This window comes from Lipotes vexillifer, unplaced genomic scaffold, assembly GCF_000442215.2.
Source record: "Lipotes vexillifer unplaced genomic scaffold, Lipotes_vexillifer_v1.1 scaffold920, whole genome shotgun sequence".
In the NCBI taxonomy this organism is placed as follows: Eukaryota; Metazoa; Chordata; class Mammalia; order Artiodactyla; family Lipotidae; genus Lipotes; species Lipotes vexillifer.
The window spans coordinates 784,441-808,365 of NW_006783413.1; the positions used below are offsets into that span (position 1 = coordinate 784,441).

General features: G+C 49.8%; 5 protein-coding genes across 5 annotated transcripts in view; 3 read left to right on the top strand and 2 right to left on the bottom strand.

The window, feature by feature from the left end:
• Positions 1-1,635: 1,635 nt before the first annotated feature.
• On the bottom strand, positions 1,636-2,825 carry SIT1 (signaling threshold regulating transmembrane adaptor 1). Its single transcript, XM_007456021.1, is given in 7 exon segments — positions 1,636-1,869; positions 1,961-2,022; positions 2,110-2,168; positions 2,255-2,390; positions 2,511-2,625; positions 2,628-2,686; positions 2,783-2,825. Coding segments are annotated over 7 exon segments (708 nt in total).
• Positions 2,826-7,002: 4,177 nt separating this feature from the next.
• Positions 7,003-9,922, top strand: LOC103084045 (coiled-coil domain-containing protein 107-like). Its single transcript, XM_007455960.1, has 6 exons — positions 7,003-7,152; positions 7,241-7,416; positions 9,139-9,202; positions 9,292-9,382; positions 9,479-9,591; positions 9,675-9,922. The coding sequence occupies exons 1-6, from the start codon at positions 7,047-7,049 to the stop codon at positions 9,920-9,922; spliced, it is 798 nt and encodes a 265-aa protein (XP_007456022.1). The 5' UTR covers positions 7,003-7,046.
• Positions 9,923-9,926: 4 nt separating this feature from the next.
• Positions 9,927-11,008, top strand: LOC103076633 (coiled-coil domain-containing protein 107-like). Its single transcript, XM_007456022.1, has 5 exons — positions 9,927-9,938; positions 10,225-10,288; positions 10,378-10,468; positions 10,565-10,677; positions 10,761-11,008. Exons 1-5 carry the CDS (start codon positions 9,927-9,929, stop codon positions 11,006-11,008), a joined length of 528 nt encoding a protein of 175 aa, XP_007456084.1.
• A 383-nt stretch (positions 11,009-11,391) lies between these two features.
• On the bottom strand, positions 11,392-14,833 carry ARHGEF39 (Rho guanine nucleotide exchange factor 39). The gene is made up of 9 exons (XM_007455961.1): positions 14,655-14,833; positions 14,349-14,443; positions 13,961-14,081; positions 13,581-13,699; positions 12,909-12,979; positions 12,529-12,657; positions 12,137-12,366; positions 11,806-11,894; positions 11,392-11,622 (listed from the first exon to the last, which is right to left on the bottom strand). Exons 1-9 carry the CDS (start codon positions 14,790-14,792, stop codon positions 11,607-11,609), a joined length of 1,008 nt encoding a protein of 335 aa, XP_007456023.1. The 5' UTR covers positions 14,793-14,833; the 3' UTR covers positions 11,392-11,606.
• Positions 14,834-23,186: 8,353 nt separating this feature from the next.
• CA9 (carbonic anhydrase 9) overlaps positions 23,187-23,925 on the top strand; it is a 5,528-nt gene continuing 4,789 nt past the window's right edge. Inside the window, exon 1 of the mRNA XM_007455962.1 lies at positions 23,187-23,589. Coding sequence (XP_007456024.1) covers positions 23,187-23,589 — 403 coding nt within the window. The remainder of the gene's footprint in view (positions 23,590-23,925) is intronic.

Consider the following 23,925-nt stretch of genomic DNA (forward strand, 5'->3'; position numbering starts at 1 on the left):
GTGCGCGTGAAAGCCCCCGGGGAGACTTTGGGTGTGGGGGGGGGGGTCAGCCCCGCACGGTCTGGACTACATCTCCCAGCATGCTGTGGGCAGGGCAGCACTACGCCTACGCAGAGGTGGTGGCGAGGCCGCGTCGCACCAGGCGGGGGCGCTCGGGGCTTGGTCCGGGCGCCGCGGAACCCCGCGGGGAGAGGGAGATCGGGGAGCGGAGGTCGGCTTCCTACCTTGGCGGCGTTTAAGACCTCGGCTGCGGCTCCCGGCTCGTCCCGGGAGGTTGGCGGGACCCCAACCCTTGCTTCTTCCAAGGTCAGGGCGTCACGTCTCCCAGGCCGCAGACACGTTGAGCCGTCTTCAGCACAGCAGCCCTCAGAACCCCACATCCCGCTGCCCGCGGTTCCCCGCATCCGGTGCCCGCCCCCAAAGCCACCTTCCCTCCCACACAGTCCCAGCTGCCTGCAGTTAACATCCTCCTTCTGGGGAGGCCCAGGTTGGGGGTCCTCAGAGGTCCAGGAACCCTGGGGCATTTGGGTTATTGTGTGTGTGTGGAGAGGCGTGTCGCCCTTCTCATTGGGACCACCAGGCTGGTCTCAGGCTCAAAGTTCCCTTCTCTGTGATTTTCTCTGGGACTCTTAAGTAGGAAGGAGAGAAGTTTGGAAGTAAAAGCCTCAGCTTCCCCTTTTTTTCTCCTCAAGCCTCAGTAAGGTCTGTCAAGAGATCTACAGAGGCTGTAGGGGAAAATGGCCCAGACCTCAGGCTGTGGGTGATGGCCCTGGGGAAAGTAGGTCAGAGGGTGGGAAACTTGCAGACCGCAGGTGATGGGAGTGGGGAGGCTCTGTGTGCAAATCCTGGGGACGTTCCAGCAGCAGCTGGGCTCCGGCCTCCACCCGTAGCACCCACCCCTGCATCACTGATGCTGCGGCCCTTCTTGGCCCCTCTTTCCCAGGTAGACGCTCCCAGAAGTGCTCTGTGCAGAGAGCAGAGGTCACCGCCCCACCACGTGGGGCCTGTTGCAGGTGTGTGGCTTTCTAGGTGAAATCTAAACACTTTTTCAGAAGTTTTATTTAAAAACTTGGGCACATAACAGAGATGGCAGGATAGAGACTGGTATTCTGCCAGGGTTCTCAAGTCAGAGACCAGGCTTGGGTTTCTCAGGTCACTGAGCTCCAGGACCCCTCAGCCTGTGGGCTCCTGAGGAGGATGCCCATCTGTGTCCTCTCAGACTCTTACCCCCTCCCCGCCGCCACCCACTTCTTGTGTCTGAGGAGACACTGTGGTGTCAGGGGTAGACTAAGAGGCAGCCAGAGTGGGGAGGATCTGGTTAAGCTCCAGAAGGAGGAGTGAGGACCTGGGAGTTTGGGGGTTGAGAGGAATAGATAGAGGGAAAAAACCGGTGGAGAGGGGGCCACTGCCTTTGCTTCCTCCACCCTCAAGAAACGGGGGGCCTGCCATTCCTCTGAGATGTCTCCCTCACAGCTCAGATAGGAAGTTCGTGGAGCATAACTCCTGTGACTGAGCAATGGCTGCCTGTCTTTAGGGGGTGGTTGGGAAACAGTCATGCCCCAGACAGGGTAGCAGTAACCCTGGCAACAGAGGAGGCGGGGGAGTTGTATGCCCCACTGTGCCAGGCCCTCTGTCTCAGCTGGGTGCAGGCTGGCTGTTGGCGTAGGCCTGGTCTGGAAAGGAAGCCCGGGCTCTGCGGGTCTGGGCACACACTGAGGCGTAGAGCTCCGGCTCGGGGCTCGAGGCCTGGGGCTTTGGCTCAGAGTCCAGCACCACCTCCGAGTACTTGATGGGGCTTCCAGGGCTGGGGATCCGGCCCTGAGGAGGCCGCAGCTGCAGGCTGGTATAGCACATCACCTCCTCTGCAGCCTGGAGATGCAAGGCTTTTAGAAGTTCACTGGACCCTTGAAAAATCCCCCACTACCTTCCCTCCCCTCTTCTTCAGCCACAACTGTCTCACCCTGGCAGGGCCTCCAGGTGTTGGATTCTGTTGGTCTGGCCCCGGTTCTTGAGACAGCCGTCCTAGAACAGGGAACAGGAATCTGGTCACTTCTTGTTCCTCTCCATGCACCCTGGCCACTGTGCTCCTACCCTCTGAAAGCTTCCTACCTGTCTGCAGATAATGCAGGTTCCCGTACAGAGGGACCTCTTCCGCAGACTCTCCAGGCCTGCAACACAGAGTTTAGGGGACAAGAGGGTGCTTGTTGGTAAGGGGGAACTCTCGATCAACCCATCTCTATTGCCGCCCACTCACCGTCCCTGTCCCGGATGGTTCCTGCTGCAGCCACTAGTCCATTGGAATAAGTGCACAGCCAGTGAGATGAGAAGCAACAGCGTCACAGCCCCTAAGAGGGCCCATAGTCCCCAGGCCTTGGTCACAGAGGGGATTCCTGTAGATGTGAGAGGATGGAGGGGGAGGGTGTTACTGCCCAGTCTAACCCTCCAGGTCCCAGCAGGTGGGACATGGAGCCACGTGACCCCTCCCCCTGCCCCTGCCCCGCCCAGCTCACCAGGCACTAGCAGGTCCGTGTAGTTGTCACTTCTGCTCAGACCTGCTGGTACAGAAGCCGAATTTGTAGGCATCCTGCCCTGAGCCAAGGGGTCAGCCTGATTTATGGCCCAACACAGCTGCGGCAGCCCCCTTTACTCCCACCCCTCCCTGGGTCTGGCCCCCACGGCTCAGCACCTCCAATACGGGTGGTGGCAAAGTTACTGGTTTCCGGGGAGGAAGGGGGTGGGGAGGGATGAGTGAAAGAACAAAGACACCACCCTGTGCCTGCACCTGCACTACCCAGCAGCTCCTGGGCTTCCGCCCCCACCCCCATCCCTCCCCTGTACCCTGTAGCAAGTTCGGCCAGAGAAGAGGCAGGCCTGAGTTTACTGAGCCACTGGGCAGGTGAGCTCATGAAGACCCCAAGGCGGGCAGAAGTGGCATGAGGCGGGAGCGACAAGACAAGGAAGCCAGGCCTTAGGACAGAGATTCCTTTCTGCCACAGGGTGTATGCCTTTTCTCTCCAACTCTGAGTCCCATGACAGAGAACAGAGAACGTATTCCTCAGTGAGCATGTTTTAAAGTGAAATGTGATGAGGGGGCCCCCTGGTACTTACAGTCCCACTACACCCTAAGGCTGACCCGAGGGGCATGTGTTAAGGTGACCTTTGTCGTTGTTATTATTATTGGTATAATAGTTTGGGGGCTAGAGGAAGCTTGATTCCCTCCCCCTGGTCCACTTCATCCAAACTGTCCCTAGGAACTGGTAAGCTCAAAAGTTAGCTGATTCAGATCCTTCATAGTTCTTAACATGTACACCCTCAAATGTTTTACATCAAACATTGAAAAGGGTCTACTTCCCCAGATCTTGATTTTTCAGTGTCCTTCACCAATAAAGGCAGTCAGGGTGTCATGGAGAAATGCTTGGCTCTGGGTCCACTCTCAGGAAAGAAGGAGAATGAAAGCTCATGTCTGACAGCAGTGATGTACTTGAAAACTAGTTAGGACCCAGAAGGATGCAGAGGCAGGGTGAAGGGCTCTACTGGCACATTGCAGCACACTTTGGACCTCAAAAAGGAAGATATTGGGTTACACACATTGGATGGAGGAAAAGAATTCATGAACCCAAGGGTGCCTTTAAAAACACAGGAGCGGGACTCAGGGAAGGAAAGGTCTTCTTTAGAGAAGATGCCAGCTGTGAAGTGTAGTTGTGCAGAATTAGAGAACCACCATCTGCTACCCACAATGCCATCACTGAGCCAGCAAGAATCCTCACAGGTGGTCAAAGCCTTTGTTAAGGAATAGGGTACCAGAGACAGACCACTTGTGATAATGACAGGGAAAGGGACCTTTATCATGGAGACATTCGCAGACACCTCTTGAACCAAGTGCCCAAAGTAATGTTCTGTGTCCCTAATGGGATGCAGTGGGAGGAACTCTACATTGCCCATGTGATGTCCTGGACAAAAATGTTCAATGGGAATCAAATTATGAAGAAACAACTAGGCAAATCTAGAATGGGGGACACTCCACCAGACAAGTGACCTTAAGCTTTCCTAAAAGTCAATATCATGAAAGACAGAGATGGGGAGGGACAGGAGCAGTGTTCTAGATTGAAGATGAGTGGGGGCTGATGGATGTTTTCATCGCCTTGGTGATGCTCGTGCTTTCATGCATTATACATATGTCAGCAATCATGAAATTGTGCACCTTTTTTTGTACTTTATTGTTTGTCAGTTATACCTCAATAGATGTAGTTTTAAAAAGATAATTTTTTTCTAGGTTAAAAAAGCCTGAAGCTAAATGACAGTGTATGAACATTAATTGAGATTTATATTTGGAAAATAAATTTAAAGATGGCTTTAAAAAAAAAAAAAAAGTTAGCTGAATTAGAGCAACCTCTGCCCAGATCTGTCCTGGGAAACAGCCCTGTGTTCGCACTTGTTCGCTTCAGGGAGCAGCAGAGTACCTGCCCTGCCCAGAAACAGCCCAACCACATGGGAGGCTGTTGATGTGGGAAGAGGGATTTAAGTTCCAAATATAAACCTTAGACCAGAGGTCAGAGATCTGTTTTGTCTGGCCCATACAGTGTTTTTTAAAAACTTAAAATCATTGCAGTGATGTGTCAATGTTGGGGATGGCAGGAGAGATCCTGCCCCTCCAGGCAATAAAAGGGTATTGTCTGTAGAGAATTTAAAAACAAAACTGACTAAAATTCAGTCTCCTTTTTTATTATCACCAAGTTTCAGCAATTCTAAAAAATGTCAGTGATAAAATATTCCTTTCTCAAAAATATTTTGTAGATCTACATTCTAAATTGTTGTAGTTACTGATGAGTTTTAATACTACTATATAAGCTTCAAATTAGCACATTTATATTACTTATCCTTTAGAAGTTTTCTGATCTACGACTTCCCTGGCAGTCCAGTGGTTAAAACTCCATGCTTCCACTGCAGGGGATGAGGGTTCCATCCCTGGTCAGGGGAATTAAGATCCTGCCTGCGGTGTGGAGCGGCCAGAAAAAAAAAAAACAAAAAACTATTATAATCTACATGGAAGTTAATCTGTAGAACGCCCAGTTATACAACTGGCTCCTGACACAAACAGGTTCATCTTACATGTGTTTATAGCCAGAATTACTTCTTAACAATTTGGAGTTGTTCTTTGGTTTGGGCACAATTTCTGTCTCCTATGATATCACACAGTCCTGCATTTAACCAGTAGATTTACAATGAACAATGGTATCACAGTGATTAAAAAGTCAAATAAATTGACGTTGAGTTACTTTAATTCTGTCATTCTAGGTGACCACTTAGTTTTTATTTGTATTGAAAATTTCTGGAATTTACTGACAAATGGAATTTTTAATGAATCTTTGCCAAACATCTTTATGTTTAAGACTTTCTTTCCCTATTTGTCTGTTGCTTCATGTGAAAGAAACTTTTTTGATATGAAAATTAGTAAAAGGCATTCTTTATTCAACTATGCGTGGAGATCGACAAATCTAGCTATATTCTCTATTAAATAGGAATATGCAAAAATTACTTTTGACGAATTTGCAGAAGTTAACTTTAAAAAAGAAATTAGAGTTATCCATTACTCAGATAGGTTAAATGTAAGTATAAGTTTTTTGCACCTTTCTCAAAAAATACAATAATGTAACTAAGGAATATTAACCCATTACCCTTTCTTGTTCTGTAATGTATATTTAATTTTAACTATTTTTTTATATTGTCAAGATTGTATCTACAGAGTTCAATAAAAGAAATAATTCACTGTTTGAATTTCTGGCCCTTATTATTATTAGTTTCTTTTCTGGACCCTATTGTTTCATTTCCTGATTATTACTGAAAATAATTTTGTTATATAGAAGAGGAGACTTTAAAAAAATCTCTCAGGTGTCAAATATGCTAAGTCTGCCACTGATTCCTCGTCAACATTTAAAAACTGGAGATTTCCAAATTTTGAAATCCCGATTTGTTGATCTATTGGAAAAAAATCAGAAGAGCTGGCAATAGTGGGCCCAAATTCCCTAAAGGCAACAATCAGCTGGGGCCCGTTTATCCTATTACACCTGGCCTGAACCACTTATTTACATTGATTATGTCAACTGGCTTAGAGTCGAGGTTTGGACTACTCTGCTCTGCAGCCCAGGCTGCCTCTGGGTGGTCGGCTAGTCAAATAGGGGAGGCAGGATTCTAGCCCAGGCAGAGATCAAATTTTATAGTGTTACCATGCTACACGATAAATGGTGGCTATTACAGGCACTTGCCAGATGGAAAGGGTGGGGAAGAGGAAGCCGTTGCACGAAACGGGAATTGGAAAAAAATGATACAGTGATGTATTAGGCCACAGGAGGAACAAGTAGTTAAGGGGAGGAACAAGAAGTAGTTTAGGGGTGTAACTTCCTACTTTCTAAAAGGTACAAAAGTAGCCGCGCTGAGAATGAGCCCCGTGTGGTTGGCGCGCGGAGGCGCACTGCCTGCGTAACTATAGAAGTAGACGGGCGACACCCCCCGCAACACGCCGCTCTGCTCCTCCGGCAGCTGCGGGATCGCTTCTTGGCGGGTTTATTCGTGAAGAGCAGGGAGGGTCTAACGTGCACGCGCACGCGGCACTCTCTGCCCCTGGTCCGGGGACTTTCCCCTAGGCGCAAATAAGGAACTAGTCCCCTGTTCGTAGCCTAGGAAACAGGCCTTCAGCACGAGCTACTCTATAAAGAGAGCGCTCTAACCTTTTATAGCTCCATGGGGAAATTTATTTTGCGGTTAGGGTGAGGAAGTTGGTGGCGTGGCAAATAAAAACCACTTCCAGTTATAATCTTCTAAGACTGTACGCTTTTGGAGACATTCTGGCTAACAGAATACCTATATAGAGGTAAGAAATGAACTAATTTCCTAAATGAAGTAAGCTGGACCCACAGTGCTATGCAAATAGACCTGGCCCGCCCACACACTAGGTGGGCGTGACCTTCCTGGGAATCCCGGAGCTGAACGGGCTCGGGAGCGTCCGACCTACGCCGGCGCCGCCTCGGTCCTCGCGGTGTCTGCCAGCAATGGCGAGCGTGGTGTCGCTCGCGGGTTCGCTGGGGCTGCTACTTGTGTCTGCGCTGCCCGAGGTGCTCGGAGACCGCCCCAGCCCCGACCGCCGGGCACATTCAGGTACCAGCGAGGGCAGCTGGAGGGAGGCTGGGACTGCCCACAGGCCCCAAACCCCAGCTGTACTGACCGCTTCTGCCCTCCTCTTCAGGGGACGCCGCCCAGGTCGGCCCTGGGGCCACGGAAACCCGGGGGCGGCCGCCGCCGCCACCGCCCAAGAACCAGCGCGAGCGGGCCTGGGCCGGGGCGCTGCCCTTGGGGGCGCTGCCCTTGGGGGCGCTGTATACCGCAGCCGCCGTGGCTTTTGTGCTGTACAAGTGTTTACAGGTGCGGGACGACCAGGGGTGGGGATGCCCCGAGCCTGAATCTCCCACGGGGACGCTGTGGTACCAAGAAGAAGACACATTTTCCCTTCAGTCTGTAAAATGACAGGAGTTCCCTGGCTTTCTAAGATTATGGGGTTATTTTGAGCATCCAGCGTGGTAGTGGATGTGAAGGGCCCTTGGTAAATTGTAAATAAATAATGATCATCACATTTAATCCTCCCAGCAATCCAGTGAAGAGGTTTAGTCACTTGCTCAAGACCACCCAGAGCCAGTAACTGGTGGAGCTGGGATTTGAACCCAGCAAATGTCCATACTACAGTAAGTGCGGTTCCCGGTGAGATTCCAGCCTTGGCACGAGCAGCTGATTACTGTAGCCAAAGTGCCTTTAGAGTTCGAGGTAACAAGCAGTCTCAAATTCTCCTTGGGAAGGAGGCCCTGCAATGTGAACTGACAGTATATTGTGGTGGATTGAAACTGTTGAAATGGAAAGTAGTACCTCCCAGGGCTCTCCCTTCAGCCCTGGCCCTATCACTTACTTGCATTGGAAAGTAGAGGGCTGAGCCAATTTGGAGATGATATGAAACTAGAAGGGATGGCTAATCGTGATCCAAAATAGACTTGACAGGCTAGAATGAGGGACTGAATTTAATGATGAAATTTTACAAGGATAGATAATAAATTCTATTCTTGGACCCAAGTATAGTATGAAAGAAACATAATTTGGCAGCAGTTTATTATTTGACAAAGTTCAGTTGTGTAATGTGATAACCCACTTCCCAAATCAATGCTAGGAATGAGGTATTGTGCTTTATCTTCTGATCAGAACACTCCTGGAGAATTTTACTCTCTTGAGGGCACTGTTTTAAGAGCAGTACATGCTCTTAAAACAAACCAGAGTAAAGCAACCAGAGAAAACCGTGTCAAATGAGCACTGACTGCAAAAGATTGGCACTATTAAACCCAGAGAAGACAGGGGGTATGACCCATTTCTTCAAATTCCTGAGGGGCTATCACGTTGAAAAGATATGATTTTGGAAGGCTCTGATCAGTACCATGAAAAGAAGATACACACAGGACAGTTTCTGGCTTTGTGTATAAACTAACAACCAGAACTTTATCAAACTGATGACAGCTGCTCCTTCCTGGAAGTGTTTCAGTAGACTAAACAACCACGTGTGGGGCATACTGACATGTTGCTTCCTGTCCTGGGTGAGGAGCTGGACTAGTTGTGATTGTGATTCTCTGAGGTAAAAAGCCACTAGTTTTGTCTACCTGAAATTGTCCTCCTCCTCTTTCTGGCTTTGGAGACTGAGGTTATTTATTTACTTATTTTTTTGTAAATTTATTTTATTTTGGCTGCATTGGGTCTTCATTACTGCACGTGGGCTTTCTCTGGTTGCAGCAAGCGGGGGCTGCTCTTTGCTGAGGTGTGCGGGCTTCTCACTGCAGTGGCTTCTCCTGTTGAAGAGCACAGGCTCTAGGTGTGCAAGTTTCAGTAGTTGTGGCACATGGGCTCAGTAGTTGTGGCTCACGGGCTCTAGAACGCAGGCTCAGTAGTTGTGGCACACGGGCCCAGTTGCTCCGTGGCATGTGGGACCTTCCCGGACCAGGACTCGAACCCGTGTCCCCTGCACTGGCAGGCGGATTCCTAACCACTGCACCACCAGGGAAGCCCCAAGACTGAGGTTATTGAGAACCTCGTTGCCCTTGCCTTTTTCCACAGCAGGGGAAAGATGAGGCTACTTTTCTCCAAGAGGAGGCAGGCAAGAAGGATTCACTGCAGTCAGGTGGGTTTTGCAGAAGTCTGTACTTGGGGGGGATTAAGGGACGGCAGAAGGTAGGTAACCATTGCTCTCCTTTTCTCCCTTACCCCCAGAGCAACAGCTGGCCCAGCTGACACAACAGCTGGCCCAGACAGAACAACACCTGAACAGTCTGATGGCCCAGCTGGAGCCCCTTTCTGAGCGGTAAGGAGAGAAATGACCCTGTGGCCAGGGGAACTTGTGGTAGGTGGGAGATGTGGGCACAGAGATTGGGCAGCCTCTGAGTGGACATATCTGCAGTGTGACCACCCTGGCTGGAGCCCAGCAGGAGCTTTTGCACATGAAGCTACAGGCCATCCACCAGCTGCTACAAGAGAGCAAACCAAACAAGGGTGTGGAGGTTCCAGAACCAGGTACAGGGTTGGGAGGTGAGAGTCTGCTGGAGGTAGAGACAGAGCCTCTCAAACTGGAACATGCCTGATCTTCCTCTTCACAGAGGCCAGCACACTCTATCCTGAGGACTTATCTATAGAGGAGGACGAGGAAGAAGCTGGTGACAGTCAGGCCTGGGAGGAGCCCGTAAACTGGAGCACAGGGACGAGGAACCTAGCTACTCCCGGGGAAATGGAGCAGGGGCTAAGGAGAAGATGCCGGAAGGCTGCAGCAAAGGGCCCCAGTCACAGCCCCTACCGGGGAGGAGGGACAACAGCTGACAGTTTAGTAAAACAGAGTCTGTTCTTGTGACTGGATGATCCCGTGTGCTTTTTCCATTCGGCTTCTCCTGTTGAAGAGCACAGGCTCTAGGTGTGCAAGTTTCAGTAGTTGTGGCACATGGGCTCAGTAGTTGTGGCTCACGGGCTCTAGAACGCAGGCTCAGTAGTTGTGGCACACGGGCCCAGTTGCTCCGTGGCATGTGGGACCTTCCCGGACCAGGACTCGAACCCGTGTCCCCTGCACTGGCAGGCGGATTCCTAACCACTGCACCACCAGGGAAGCCCCAAGACTGAGGTTATTGAGAACCTCGTTGCCCTTGCCTTTTTCCACAGCAGGGGAAAGATGAGGCTACTTTTCTCCAAGAGGAGGCAGGCAAGAAGGATTCACTGCAGTCAGGTGGGTTTTGCAGAAGTCTGTACTTGGGGGGGATTAAGGGACGGCAGAAGGTAGGTAACCATTGCTCTCCTTTTCTCCCTTACCCCCAGAGCAACAGCTGGCCCAGCTGACACAACAGCTGGCCCAGACAGAACAACACCTGAACAGTCTGATGGCCCAGCTGGAGCCCCTTTCTGAGCGGTAAGGAGAGAAATGACCCTGTGGCCAGGGGAACTTGTGGTAGGTGGGAGATGTGGGCACAGAGATTGGGCAGCCTCTGAGTGGACATATCTGCAGTGTGACCACCCTGGCTGGAGCCCAGCAGGAGCTTTTGCACATGAAGCTACAGGCCATCCACCAGCTGCTACAAGAGAGCAAACCAAACAAGGGTGTGGAGGTTCCAGAACCAGGTACAGGGTTGGGAGGTGAGAGTCTGCTGGAGGTAGAGACAGAGCCTCTCAAACTGGAACATGCCTGATCTTCCTCTTCACAGAGGCCAGCACACTCTATCCTGAGGACTTATCTATAGAGGAGGACGAGGAAGAAGCTGGTGACAGTCAGGCCTGGGAGGAGCCCGTAAACTGGAGCACAGGGACGAGGAACCTAGCTACTCCCGGGGAAATGGAGCAGGGGCTAAGGAGAAGATGCCGGAAGGCTGCAGCAAAGGGCCCCAGTCACAGCCCCTACCGGGGAGGAGGGACAACAGCTGACAGTTTAGTAAAACAGAGTCTGTTCTTGTGACTGGATGATCCCGTGTGCTTTTTCCATTCCAGCTGGTCACTCACACTCACACACACACACCCATACTAGGTGCCCACACACACACACACACACACACACACACACACCCATACTAGGTGCCTAAAAACAACTGGGCCTTCTTGAAAAGCTTCCCTTATTAGGACATAAAGAGGCTGTCTTCCAGTGCAGGAGCTGAGAAGACAGAGGGAGCTCCAGTCCTTCTCTTTGTATTCCTGAGGCCACTGTCATGCCAGCCGTCAGGGCACATAAACCCCTTTTCTCATATTGCATAGCTGAGATAAAAAGCCTTCTCCAAAAAAGAAAAAACTTTACTAAAATCCTGTGGGGAAATAAACTATAGAAACTACATACAACATAAAAACAGCTGGTTCAGCTGAGGTTCAGTTGGGTCAGGTTTGGTGTCCTGATTCTCAAGAGCTGGTCAAATGACATGGCGTGTCTTGATCTCACGCAAACACAGAATGACCCTCTCAAACTGTGAAGAGTCTGTGTTTTGTTAGTTCTGAAGAAGATTCCTTTGTACTCCCGACTCTGACCTATCCCTGAGGTATCCTGGACTCAAATTTGTAAGATTCCTCTAGTTCTTCTGGCTGCTGTGGAGAGAAGATAGTTCAGGCACTGGCATGAGCACTCTATTCTGACAAAACCACCCAGGGTGTTGGATGGAGGAGTGGGGTGAGGGGTGGGAGTGAGTTCCAGACGTGAGAGAGGCCCCAGACTGCTGCCTCCAGCTCGTGGGCCTCACCACAGCACTCTTCTGAAGGAAAATAACTTACCTGCTGGCCAAAGTCAGACTGTGGTACCAGTGCGACAGCTCCTCCTGGTCTGTGGACATAAGCAGTAGCTTCTCGTGGGGAAAGGACAGCTAGGAAGAGACCACCTCTTAGCACATGGCTCAGAAAGGTCCAGCCTTAAGCTAAAGGCCCTGCTGTTTCCATTGAGGTAATTTAGGGCTGAAGTGAGAACCCCAAGCCCTACTATGCTATCAATGTAGGTGGCTCAGTTCCTGTGAGGGGGGCCCAGGCCTAGGAGATGAATGGTGCACAGGCACTTGAGGTATATTTTGGGCCTTTCCTACCTCACCTAGGGCTCTCGCCTGTTACTTACGCTGAGCAGTCCACCACAGGGGCCTCCTGAGTGGCCAAACACCCTGTGGAGTTGACACTCGGCCATGGGGTAGAGGGCCTGGCAAGCAAAGGTGCCACTCTGCAGCAGATGCAATGGAGGTCGAGGCTTGGCCATGAGGAGTGCATCAGAGAAGAGGAAGAACATTCGGGGCCGAGGCTCCCCTCGGGGAGGCACCACCAGCAGCCAACCCTGGCGTAGGAACCAGCGACCTGGGGGATGGGAGAGCTGTATTCTGGTGCAGCTTCAGGACCGTGATGCACGGAATAGAAGGAAAGGGAGGCTGAGGAAATGGGGGGTATGTGCTGGCAAAAGAGAGGATGGGGGGGTGGGAAAAGGGCAGTTTGAGGATTGAGGGGAAGCACACAGACTACCTGAGATAAGCCCCTTTGCCTGCCGTCCACTGAGCAGAGCCTGGACACGCTGGAGGTGCTGGTCATTCTTCTGTTTCTGACTGATGGTGTGGACTCTCTGGGCAGTGTCACTTATCCGCCGGGCAGCCCCTGGAATAATATTCCATGCCCCACTCCCAACACACCTTTGACTTTGGGTGAATGGTGGTGGTGAAAGACAGGCTATTCCAGAGAGGACCAGGGTCAGAGTCTAACTTCTTGAAGAGTATGTAGGGCAATAGGAACATTGTATACAAGTCATTGGAAGACAGGGGCATATCAGACATTGTTGGAGGTCAGAACCAGAAATGGATACAAGAGAAGCAGTCTCCAAGGACTGCTGTGGAGGAGCAAGAACATACTTGTGAGCTGTTCATGGTCAGGGCTGTTGGGACCTGTGTTTTCAGCCAAAGCAATGGCAAGATTCTCATACCTGGAATTAGACAGTTGGAAGTTATGAGGGGAAGTAGAGCTGGGCAAAATTTCCTCTGCCTGACACACACATCACCCCCTATACAAACTTCAGTTGCAAAGCCAGGAAAGACCTGCTTGTGGCTATTTTATCCCCCTCTTTCATCCGAGACTCAGAACCTAGGTTCACACCACATGGCCCTCTTCCATTCCACATTGAAGAGTCAGAGGGGCAGACGGACCAAGGGTCAGGAGGCCAGATCCCAAGGTGAAAGTTAATCAACTTAAGGAGGATGCTACAGACAACTAAGTTCTTAACTCATCCGCAGGGACAAATTCTAAGCTAGGCGAGCCTTTCATCTCCAGAAACCCTGTTGCTAGCCTTATTACAGGCCCCCTCACTTCAGTGTAAGTTCCACAATCCCAGCTAAGGGCCTGAGGCTGCACAGCCCCAGGTACTCCAGTGGGTTCACATTTACTCTTGCAAAAAGTTTGTGGGAGCAATTTGTCCCAGGAGAGACACAGTGGGACAAATCCCATGGAATCCCACAAAGCTGAGAGCAGCAATCATACAGACTCAGAATTCTAAGAGAAGTTGGCTGAGTCAGGGTGAGTTCACTCACTGCTGGAGCCTCTGCAGAGGCAGAGGGAGCAGGTCCTGGAGCTGAAGGCCCCCAAACTCAGGGCGACCTTCCTGAAGTCGCACAAACCTCCGGAAACGTTTGTTCTTCTTTAATTGCTCCTAGAGTGACAGGGAAAGGGTTGGCAGCAAGGAGAGAAGCCTCTCCTACTATTGTATTCTTCGGTGTACACATACCCAGCCCTCAGGAAGCTGTGTGCTCCTCAGAGAACCCCGTCTCCCTACAGAGAACTTAGTACAGAGCTGGACACCCACAGGGCTCTATAAATGCAGGAACAGTATAAATGAAGTTTGGGTCTGCAGATGAAGAGGCAATGTATGGAGGAAGAGGGGAAGGAGGACTTGAGGTCGTCTTCAGGTTACCTGCAGGGTGGTCCGGGACCTCTCAGCGTTGGCAGCAAACTGGGTGTAGAGCTCCAGGTGGGGGCAGAAGCCCTCCAGCCCCTGTCCCCAGCGCCCTCCTTCGAGGTAGGGAAGCAGCTCTCTGCATAGGTCAGGACAATAAAAGAGCAGCCCAAGAACTACTCAAGCACCACCTCTTTTAATTCTCCTACCCCTGCCCTGGAGGTAGTGCTATTACCCCATTTTACGGGTGGAGAATTGGGGCAGATTAAGGCACTGGGCCAAGACCACAAGTGAGGTAACTGGCAGACTCCGAATGTGAACCGGGGTCGCTCCGACTCTGAGCTCCGTGCACTGCCAGAGGCCAGAGCTCCCCCCCCTTCTCTCTTCCCACGCCCCTTCTACTCACCGGCTGGCGCCGTAAATGAGCTCCCAGGGCCCAAACAGGGCCTGGCGCTCTGGTGGTCGCAGGGTGCCCTTGGCTCGCAGAATCCCCACGACGTACTGCGGAAGGAGAGAATACCGGCATGCAGTCCGCAGAAACATGAAGCCAGTGCCAAGGCGCCGCTGGAAACTGTGTAAGTCGGCCTGAGCGCCCTACGTGCAGGCGTCCAGGTCAGGACCCACGGTACCCCAGTCAGGGTCACCGACCTCGTAGGGGCCCTCTCACACCCTGGGGTCCCCGCCCCCAGGGGAGGGTGTGCGGGCCCCGCACCGTGGCCACCAGCCCCAGCTGTTCCTGGTAGCGCCGCTCGGTCTCCAGCAGCTCCCGGGCAGTGCAGGCGCGTTTCCGCTCCCAACGGGCACGCTGCTCTTGCACCGGGCACCGTACGCTGGGGCCCGGGCTCCCCATGCCGGACTGAGGGGTCGGCACTTCCAGCCGCAGCCCGCCGGAGATTCAAATCCCAACGGCTCCGAGGGCGGGGCCGTGGGGGCGGGGCCTTGGAGAGGAGCGCGCCCTCTGGCGCCTGGAGGCTGCGCGCAGGACGGAGCATTCTCTTTCCATACTGATCCAAAACCTGATAGCCAGTTAGCTTCCGGTCAGCAAGTGTCAATAACTAACATGGTGGGTCGGAATTGCTGTAATTCTGGCCAAAAGCTTAGAGTTGATGAGTCTGTGTTACCTAGTCCAGAGATAAAATGTACCAGATTTTCTTTACTTAGTTAGGTCTTTTTGAAAACTGGCAATAGCCTTGGAGGGTAAATTAGCAGTGCCATTTGGTCAGTATGCATGAGATGTCTTAAAATGTGCCTACTCTTCTAACCCAGCAATTCCACTTCTAGGAATGCATCCTAAAACATAGATATGTGGACAAAAACATATGTACTAGGATGGATGGCAAGACGTTGTAACAACAGAAAACTGGAAAGAACTTAAATGCCCAATGGTAGAGAATTGGCTGGGAAAATTATGGTAGAGCCATTTGAAGAATAATATGAAAGCATTAATGATGTAAAAAAAGCTATCAATATGGGAAAACACATAGTATATTGCCGAGAGAAAAAAAGCAGGCCATGAAACTGTGTACAATATGATCTTATTTAGGTAGTATAACATATCTATGACTGGAAGGATAAACAATCAAAAGGTGATTGTGGCTTTTATCTCTGGGTGATGGGATCAAAGATAATTCATTCAACAAATATTTATTAAGCACCAAATTTGTTCCAGGCACTGGACCACTGAGGGGGTGAATGGGATAAATAGCATGATTTTTAAAATTCCCTTGTACTTTTCTGCTTTTTCCAAGTTTTCTGCTTGAGCATGCATGCATTACTTTGTAATTAGAAAAAAATGCTATTAAAAAGCAAAATGTTAGAAACTTTAGACCCTATTCCTACCACTGAGGACTCCTAAGAATCTGGGCCCGAAGCCAAGAACCAGGGTATTGTCAGGATTCTGAGGTCACCTCTAGCTCTCTGACATTCTAAGTATTCTGAGGAAGGAGAAATGCTGGACTTAGATCAGGGAAAAACTTGAAGGGCTCGATGGAGGCAAGAGAGAGTTTGGGTCAGACTGTACCTTGGACGGGTCACGGGGGAACTGGTGATGCCACATAGGTGGAGGACTTGTTACACTGTCTCAGGTGAATGTGGGACAGTCCACACTAAGAGCTCAAGGGTGGAAGGGGGCAGATAATCTCATGACAATTGATATCACCATGAGCCCAGGTAATGGGAACAGAGCACACCCCCAGGGCGCAGTCAGTGACGGGTGTGTTTGGGTATCCTGTCAGTGTGCAAATGTGCTTTAGGTGGATGGAAGAGGACAGGGGAATAGAGCCTGCTGTGAGCTCAGGTTGGGAAATCACTCAACTTTTGAGGAAGAAGAGGGCAAAGCTGAGCAAGACACAGTGAGGACACTTGGAGACAACGGATTCCCTGGGGACCAAGTGTCCCACAGAGCAAGTCAGGCACACCATATTCTGCCTGCAGCTCTCCCCTAAAGCCAAAGGAAAGAGGGGCCAGGGAAGACGGTTAAGAATCCGCCTGCCAATGCAAGGGACACGGGTTCGAGCCCTGGTCTGGGAAGATCCCACATGCTGTGGAGCAACTAAGCCCATGTGCCACAACTACTGAGCCTGCGCTCTAGAGCCCCTGAGCCACAACTACTGAAGCCCGCGCACCTAGATCCCGTGCTCCACAACGAGAAGCCACCGCAATAAGAAGCCCTCGTATCGCAGTGAAGAGTAGCCCCCCACTCAATGCAATTAGAGGAAGCCCGCGCGCAGCAGCAAAGACCCAATGCAGCCATAAATAAATTAATTAATTAAAAAAAATAAATTTAGGACTTCCCTGGTGGCGCAGTGGTTGAGAGTCCGCCTGCTGATTCAGGGGACACGGGCTCATGCCCCGGTCCAGGAAGATCCCACATGCCGCGGAGCGGCTAGGCCTGTGAGCCATGGCCACTGAGCCTGTGCATCTGGAGCCTGTGCTCCGCAACGGGAGAGGCCACAACAGTGAGGGGCCCGCGTACCGTAAAAAAAAAATAATAATAAAATAAATAAATAAATAAATTTTAAAAATAAAAATAATTGGGGGGGGTGGAATTCCCTGGCAGTCCAGTGGTTAGGACTCGGTGCTTTCACTGCTGGAAGCCCAGGTTCAATCCCTGGGAACTAAGATCCCGCAATCCCCGTAGCTCAGCCAAAAAAATTTTTTTTTTCCTCTGTCCTTTAATTACCTTCAACCTCTGCTTTCAACTCACTGGAGAAGCCCTAAGGATGCTTTGAATAAGAATTACCAGTCATTCTACAAAAATTAAATGCCTCTCACGCACCAGGTCTTATGCTAGGCATGGAGATGAAATGGGGGACAAGAGAAATGTGACCCCAGCCCTTATGAATGCTTTTAATCCAGCATGACACACATGGTAAGGAGTCACCATAAAGTGAGATACACGTTACAAAGGGAATATAGGCTTCTATGCATGCAGGAGTGAAGGGACTGACCCTAGCCTAGGAGTCAGGGAGGCTTCTTGGAGGAAGTGACATGTGAACTGAAGGATGCCAGGAGGTTAAACAAAACAAAACTTGGCTAGGCAGGGCCAGCAATGTGGGTGCGGTGGACAGAGAGACAAATAGCATGGACAAAGGCTTGGAGATAAAACACACATGCACACGCATGCAATGCATTCAAGGAACTGCTATAAGTTTAGTAAGACTAGAGCACAGATTGCAAAGGAAAATGTGATGAGAAAGAAGACTGGAGAGGTAGACACAGGCCAAACCATAGAGGGAATTTACATCAGTAAGACCGTGTCACAAGTAATCGTAAATCAAAGAGGCTAAACAATAAGATAATTTATCAGTTCATGCAACTGAAAAGTCCAGATTCGGGGTGGGGTGGGGGGGACTTGGGTTAGCTTAATCCAGCAGCTCAGTCAAATCACCAAGGACTGCTTTCTACCATTCCACTCTGCCTTCCATGGCTTTATCATCTTAAGGCTGGCTTCCACTGGGGTTACAAGGTGGCTGCCCACAGTTCCAGAGGCTGTGTGTTTCCTTATCCATGTCTGGACAAAGTGAACGTGAATTCCCTCAGTTATCAAATACTTGAGACAGAGAGCTTCACTCTGACTGGACCCACCTAGGTTGCAAACCCATCAAGGAGAACAGGGCAATGGCAGCCCTCTGAAGGCCATGTCAAGTAGTACTATGGACTTTATCCTAAGGGCAATGGGAAACATTCAAAGGTCTTAAATAGGGAGTGAGATTATATGTGCATTTTGGAGAGATCACCCTGGCTAGCTGGACTCAGCAAGACCCATTAGGAGGCTGGTGCAGTTACCCAGGTAAGAGGTGATGGAAATGTGGACTAGGATGAAAAATGAGGATGAAAAGTTTAGAAGGTAGAATCCAGAGCGCTTGATGACTTAATGTCAGACGTGAAGGAAAAGATGAAAGATGGCACCAGGTTCCTGACTTAGACCACTTGGTGGAGTATGAAAGAAGAGGTTTTGGGGACAAAGGAATTCGGCTAGAGGCCTGTTGAATTTGAGATACTTGTGGGACATCCAAGTGGGGATATACATTTGGCAGGTGGTTATAGATCTGACATGGGGTAGAGTCCAACCTGGGGATACTTGGCTGTCATCAAGTATAGAAGCCATGGGAGTAGATGAAACTGCCTACAAAGGACATGAAGAGGGATATGGGCAGAAGACATGAGGGTCCCCAACACAAGCTCATTCCTTCTCATCCCGTGCACCCACTTCAGTTCCAAAATGGCTGATGGTGTAGTGGGCTAAATGGTGGGCCCCATAAAGATGTGTCCATGTCCTAACCCCTAGAACCTGTGAATGTGACCTTATTTGGAAAAAGGGTCTTTGCAGATGTAGTTAAATTAAGAATCTTAAGGTCATCCTGGATTATCCTGGTGGGCCCTAAATCCAATGGTAAGTGTTCCTATAAGAGACATGCAGTAGAAGACATAAGGACAAGAGAAGGCCATGTGAAGTCAGAAGCAGAGACTGAAGTTATGCAGCCACAAGCCAAGGGATGCCTGGAGCCACCAGAAGCTAGAAGAGGCCTTAGAGCCTTCAGAAGGAACAGGGCCCTGCCAACACCTTAATTTCAGACGTCTAGCCTCCAGAACTGTGAAACTGTGAACTGTTGTTTTATGCCACCCAGTTTGTGTTAATTTGTTACAGCAGTCCTAGGAAAATAATACTGATGGTGAGCTGGGCCAGAACTACAGGTAAGTCCCCAGGGCCCCAGAAGGGCTGTGATTTGTCTTTGCTTCCAATCCATGTCTGGGGAATAGGGGGCTCTTTTTCCTCCTCCTTCACCAGCAAATAGCTCCCTCCTCTGCAGCCCTGGGATAAGCAGAGACATGGCCCTCGATGTCTTAAGACACAGACCCTAATGACCAAAAACTTGGCCTTAAACAACCACAGAGAGGTCGTGTGTCAGGCCAGGGTGGGGGGAGGGGGGTGTCCTTAGTCAATCAGTCCTGAGTACACTCTGTCCCTGGGGAGACTCAGGAAACAAGACTCTGGGAGCTCAAACCTGTTTTAGGGTTTGGCAGACTCCCAGTTGCAAAAGCACAATCTTGGGTCAGAGTCCACATTCCCCACCCAGACCAGAGACATAGTCACACACAGAGACAGAGAGCTCAAGAAAGAGACAGCACCATGGAGAATGGCACTTGGGAAATTAGGGAGCTGTAACACAGAGAGAGCTGTACCTAGATGCAATCTGGACTCTGAAATACTGAGAAAAAGCAGCAGAGATGGAGGGGAGACACGCGGACACATAGAAGTGCCAAGGAGAATTGTACAAGGAGACCCTGACGGAGATCTAAAAAGGAAAAAGGTGGGAACATTCCAAACATTTGGAAAGAGGGAAAATGAAATAAAACTAAGATTGGTGTTGGAGAAAGTTCTAGACATACAGACTCCAGACTTCAGTTAGCATTTCTGTCCTCCATGCTTCCCATGATCTCCACCTCAACTAGATTAGTCGTTGCCACATTCTGTCTGGTCCAGGCCCATCCAATTTAGATATTACCATGTACTTTCCATGTGTCTGGGTCCAACCAAGGTTCTGACAACACAGCTGACCAAGACAATGAGCTGACCATCAGGAGTTCACACTGGATCAGATTGCCATGGATGGCTCTTAATTTAGCTCCAGAAATGGCAACCTAGATCGTTAGGCTGACTACCTCCTAAGAAGACTGCTTGTTCAGCCATACAAGTTTTGGCATACAGTATGACAGTCACTCTGACAAGGCAGACAGTTTGGGGTGCTGTAGAAATGTGATGTCCTGCTCCTGGAATAACTGCGGTTTGACACACACAGGCCATTGACAATGGGCTCCCTGAGGGCAGGGAAGGCATTTAGTTTGGTTTTTCTCAAGCCCTGTCTCGGTGATCTGCAGAGAGAAAAATGATCAATAATAAAGTAATACTGAACAAAAGACAGACTCAATCAATCAAATACTGGACCCTGCCCTTATGGACCTCGAGGCTATTAGAGCAGATATAATGTCATAAATCACCTTAATATGAATTGGATGCTAGACAAGGTTGTTAGTGAGAGCAAAGAACTGTCGTGGTTCAGAGGCACCAGAAATCTCTTCCTGTGGTGTAAAGTTGGTCAAGCAAGACCTCCTAGAAGAGATGGCCTTTGAGCTGAGTCTTTTTTTTTATTATTTAATTTTTATTTTATATTGGAGTATAGTTGAGTTACAGTGTTGTGTTAGTTTCAGGTGTACAGCAAAGTGACTCAGTTATACATATACATATAGCCATTCTTTTTCAGATTATTTTCCCATATAGGGTATTACAGAATATTGAGTAGAGTTCCCTGTGCTATATAGTAGGTCCTTGTTGGTTATCTATTTTATATATAGTAGTGTGTATAGGTTAATCCCAAACTCCTAATTTACCCCTCCCCTCCACCTTCCCCTTTGTAACCATACATTTGTTTTCTAGTCTGTGAGTCTGTTTCTGTTTTGTAAATAAGTTCATTTGTATCATGCTTTTTTTAGATTCCACATATAAGTGATATATCATATGATATTTGTCTTTCTCTGACTTACTTCACTTACTATGATAATCTCTAGGTCTATCCATGTTGCTGCAAATGGCATTATTTCATTCTTTTTTAATGGCTGAGTAATATTGCACTGTATATATGGACCACATCTTCTTTATCCATTCCTCTGTCGATGGACATTTAGGTTGCTTCCATGTCTTGGCTATTGTAAATAGTGCTGCAATGAACATTGGGGTGCATGTATCTTTTCAAATTATGGTTTTCTCCAGATATATGCCCAGAAGTGGGATTGCTGGATCATATAGTAGTTCTACTTTTAGTTTTCTAAGGAACCTCCATACTGTTCTCCATAGTGGTTTTATGAACTGAGTCTTGAATAATAGAAGGGATTTAGACAGAGGAGATAGTAAAACTGTTTAACATGTTAGTGGGTGCATTCGTGCACAACTACTGACCTACCAGAGTGGAAACTGGTTGGGGCATTCAAGCGAGGTCCTGGAGCCCCTGCTGTGTCAAGCATTACTTCTTTAGTGAGTTCATAAGGTCAGGATGGTCCCTAGGGAGGAATGGGGTAGCAGGAGCACCCTGGAGTTAGGGGCTAGTTACAAACCAGATTATAAATATTTCAATATATTTAATTACCTATACAACCATACTGGTGTATGTACCTACTGAATGTTAGCCCCAGATAAGAATCTCCTGAGATGGCCTTACTCTCTTCTGGTTTGTTGAAGCCATAGGGGCCTTATTAGAATGTGAGCTGTAGAACAGCAGAGGCTGTTCTCCAGTTCAGTGCTGCATCCCTAGGGTCTAGAACAGTGCCTGGAGGACTGGAGGAAGCTTACCAAATGTTAAGTGAATAGGCAGACTGGGAATCCCAGCCCATTGTTGGGGTCCTCTCACTATTCATCTCCTTGCACCCACTTTCCCCGTCCAATTCGTATTCCACACTACCCTTCAACATAACCTAGAATGAGATTTGGATTCTGTCATTCTTCTGCTCAAAATATTTGGTGCCTCCCTTTTGCCCAGAATGCCATTTTCCCCATTTTTTTTTTTTTTGGTGGTACACGGGCCTCTCACTGTCGTGGCACAGGCTCCGGATGCGCATCAGGGCACGAACCCGTGTCCCCTGCATCGGCAGGCGGACTCTCAACCACTGCGCCACCAGGGAAGCCCCTCCCCCATTCTTTTTTAAACCAATTGAACTGCTACTTCTTTAAGCCCTGATCAAATTTTGCCTACTTCTGTATTACTTTCTGAGGCAGAATTCATCTCTCTCCCCCAAATATTATGATAATTTTTGCCCTCACTCACAAGACAGCAAGCTCCTCGGGACAGGGACTGCGTCTTATTCATTTCCATACATCTAGTCTATTAGCCCAATGCCTGACATATGGTAGATGCTAAATAAATAGAAGAGTGAAAGGCATTCCCAGCAGTGAGAACTAAATGAACAAAGGTGTGAAAGGTTTGGGTAAAAAATGAATAGTTTAATTTGGCTAGGGTATGAGGGAGAGTAGTAGGAGAAAAGATGGAAAAGTCTCTTTGGTAACATTTTGAGGGGACTTGGAAGTCAACTAGAGGGAGAAGATGGGCAGGTAGAAGATACTTTGGTAGAGTGTGGAAAGCCAATGGAGGTTTTTGAGCAAAGGTGTAATATGATGAATAATACATTTAGTTTAAACATATCAGACTCTCTAATAAATATATACAGCTTTCCATTCATCCTCAAATTCGCCTCCCACCTACCCATCCATCCACCCTCCCACCCCCAGACTCCCCCCACAGATTGCCCTACCCCTTCACCTGCTCCCTGGCTGGGCCAAGGATGTATATATGGGCTGCTTCCCCTCTCAGCCAGAGGACGTGGGGTCCCCAGCTGCCTGGGACTGGGAAGCAGGCCAGGGTTAGCTGAGGTTGGCTGGCGAGCAGCCAGGTGGTGCCAGGGAGAACCTGTATGGTGCCAGGTGGTGCCTTGGGTTCCAGGCTGAGCCCATGACCCTGATAACCTTCTGCCTGCGCACATACCTGCCGCTCACTCCACCCCATGCCCACTTTGCTATCAGGGAGGGGGCACAGGGCCAGACAGACCCGCAGGGCTTTGGCTCCATCACTACAAAAGGGCCTTCTGTGAGCCAGTCTGCTCCCCTCCAGGCTTGCTCCTCCCCCATCCAGCTCCTGTTTCTGATGCACGTACAGCCCATACACACTGTGTCCCAGGACACCCCACAGTCAGCCGCATGGCTCCCCTGTGCCCCAGCCCCTGGCTCCCTCTGTGGATCTCGGCCCCTGCCCCGGGCCCTGCTGTGCAATTGCTGTTGTTACTGCTCCTCCTGGTGCCTGCCCATCCCCAGAGCCTGCTCTGGATGCAGGGGGCTCCCACCACAGGAGGAGATTCATCTGGGGAAGACGATCCACTGCGTGAGGAGGACCTGCCCAGTGAAGAGGATATACCTGGAGAGGAGGACCCACCTGGAGAGGAGGACCCACCTGGAGAAGAGGACCCACCTGGAAAGTTGGATCCACCTGGAATGAAGACTGAAGCAGGAGAAGAGGATTCTCTGAAGTTAGAGGATCTACCTACTGTTGAGACTCCCAGGGATACTCAAGGCCCCCAGAATAATGCCCACAGAGACAAAAAAGGTAAGTGGTCATCAGCTCTGCAAATCTAGGCTCCAGGAGGTTGATGCTTCCCCTCATTAAACCCCAACCCAGGTAGGGATTATTCAGGGAAGGAGAGGAGCCTGTACTCTGATGGTAGTTTTTCCCAGCCCCAGGGGCTCCCATGCCACTAGCCCTTTACCCCCTTTCAGAGCTAGATGGGAGACAAAAAGGGGCACAGATGGGGAGAGGTAAGCAGGAAGAGATGGGAAAGAAGAAAGGGGGAGGCTGGAGAGGAGAAAGAGAGGAATGTGGAGAGAAAACAAAGGTGGAGAGCAGTAAGAGTATGAGGGGGGATGGGGGTGTACCAGAGGAAGA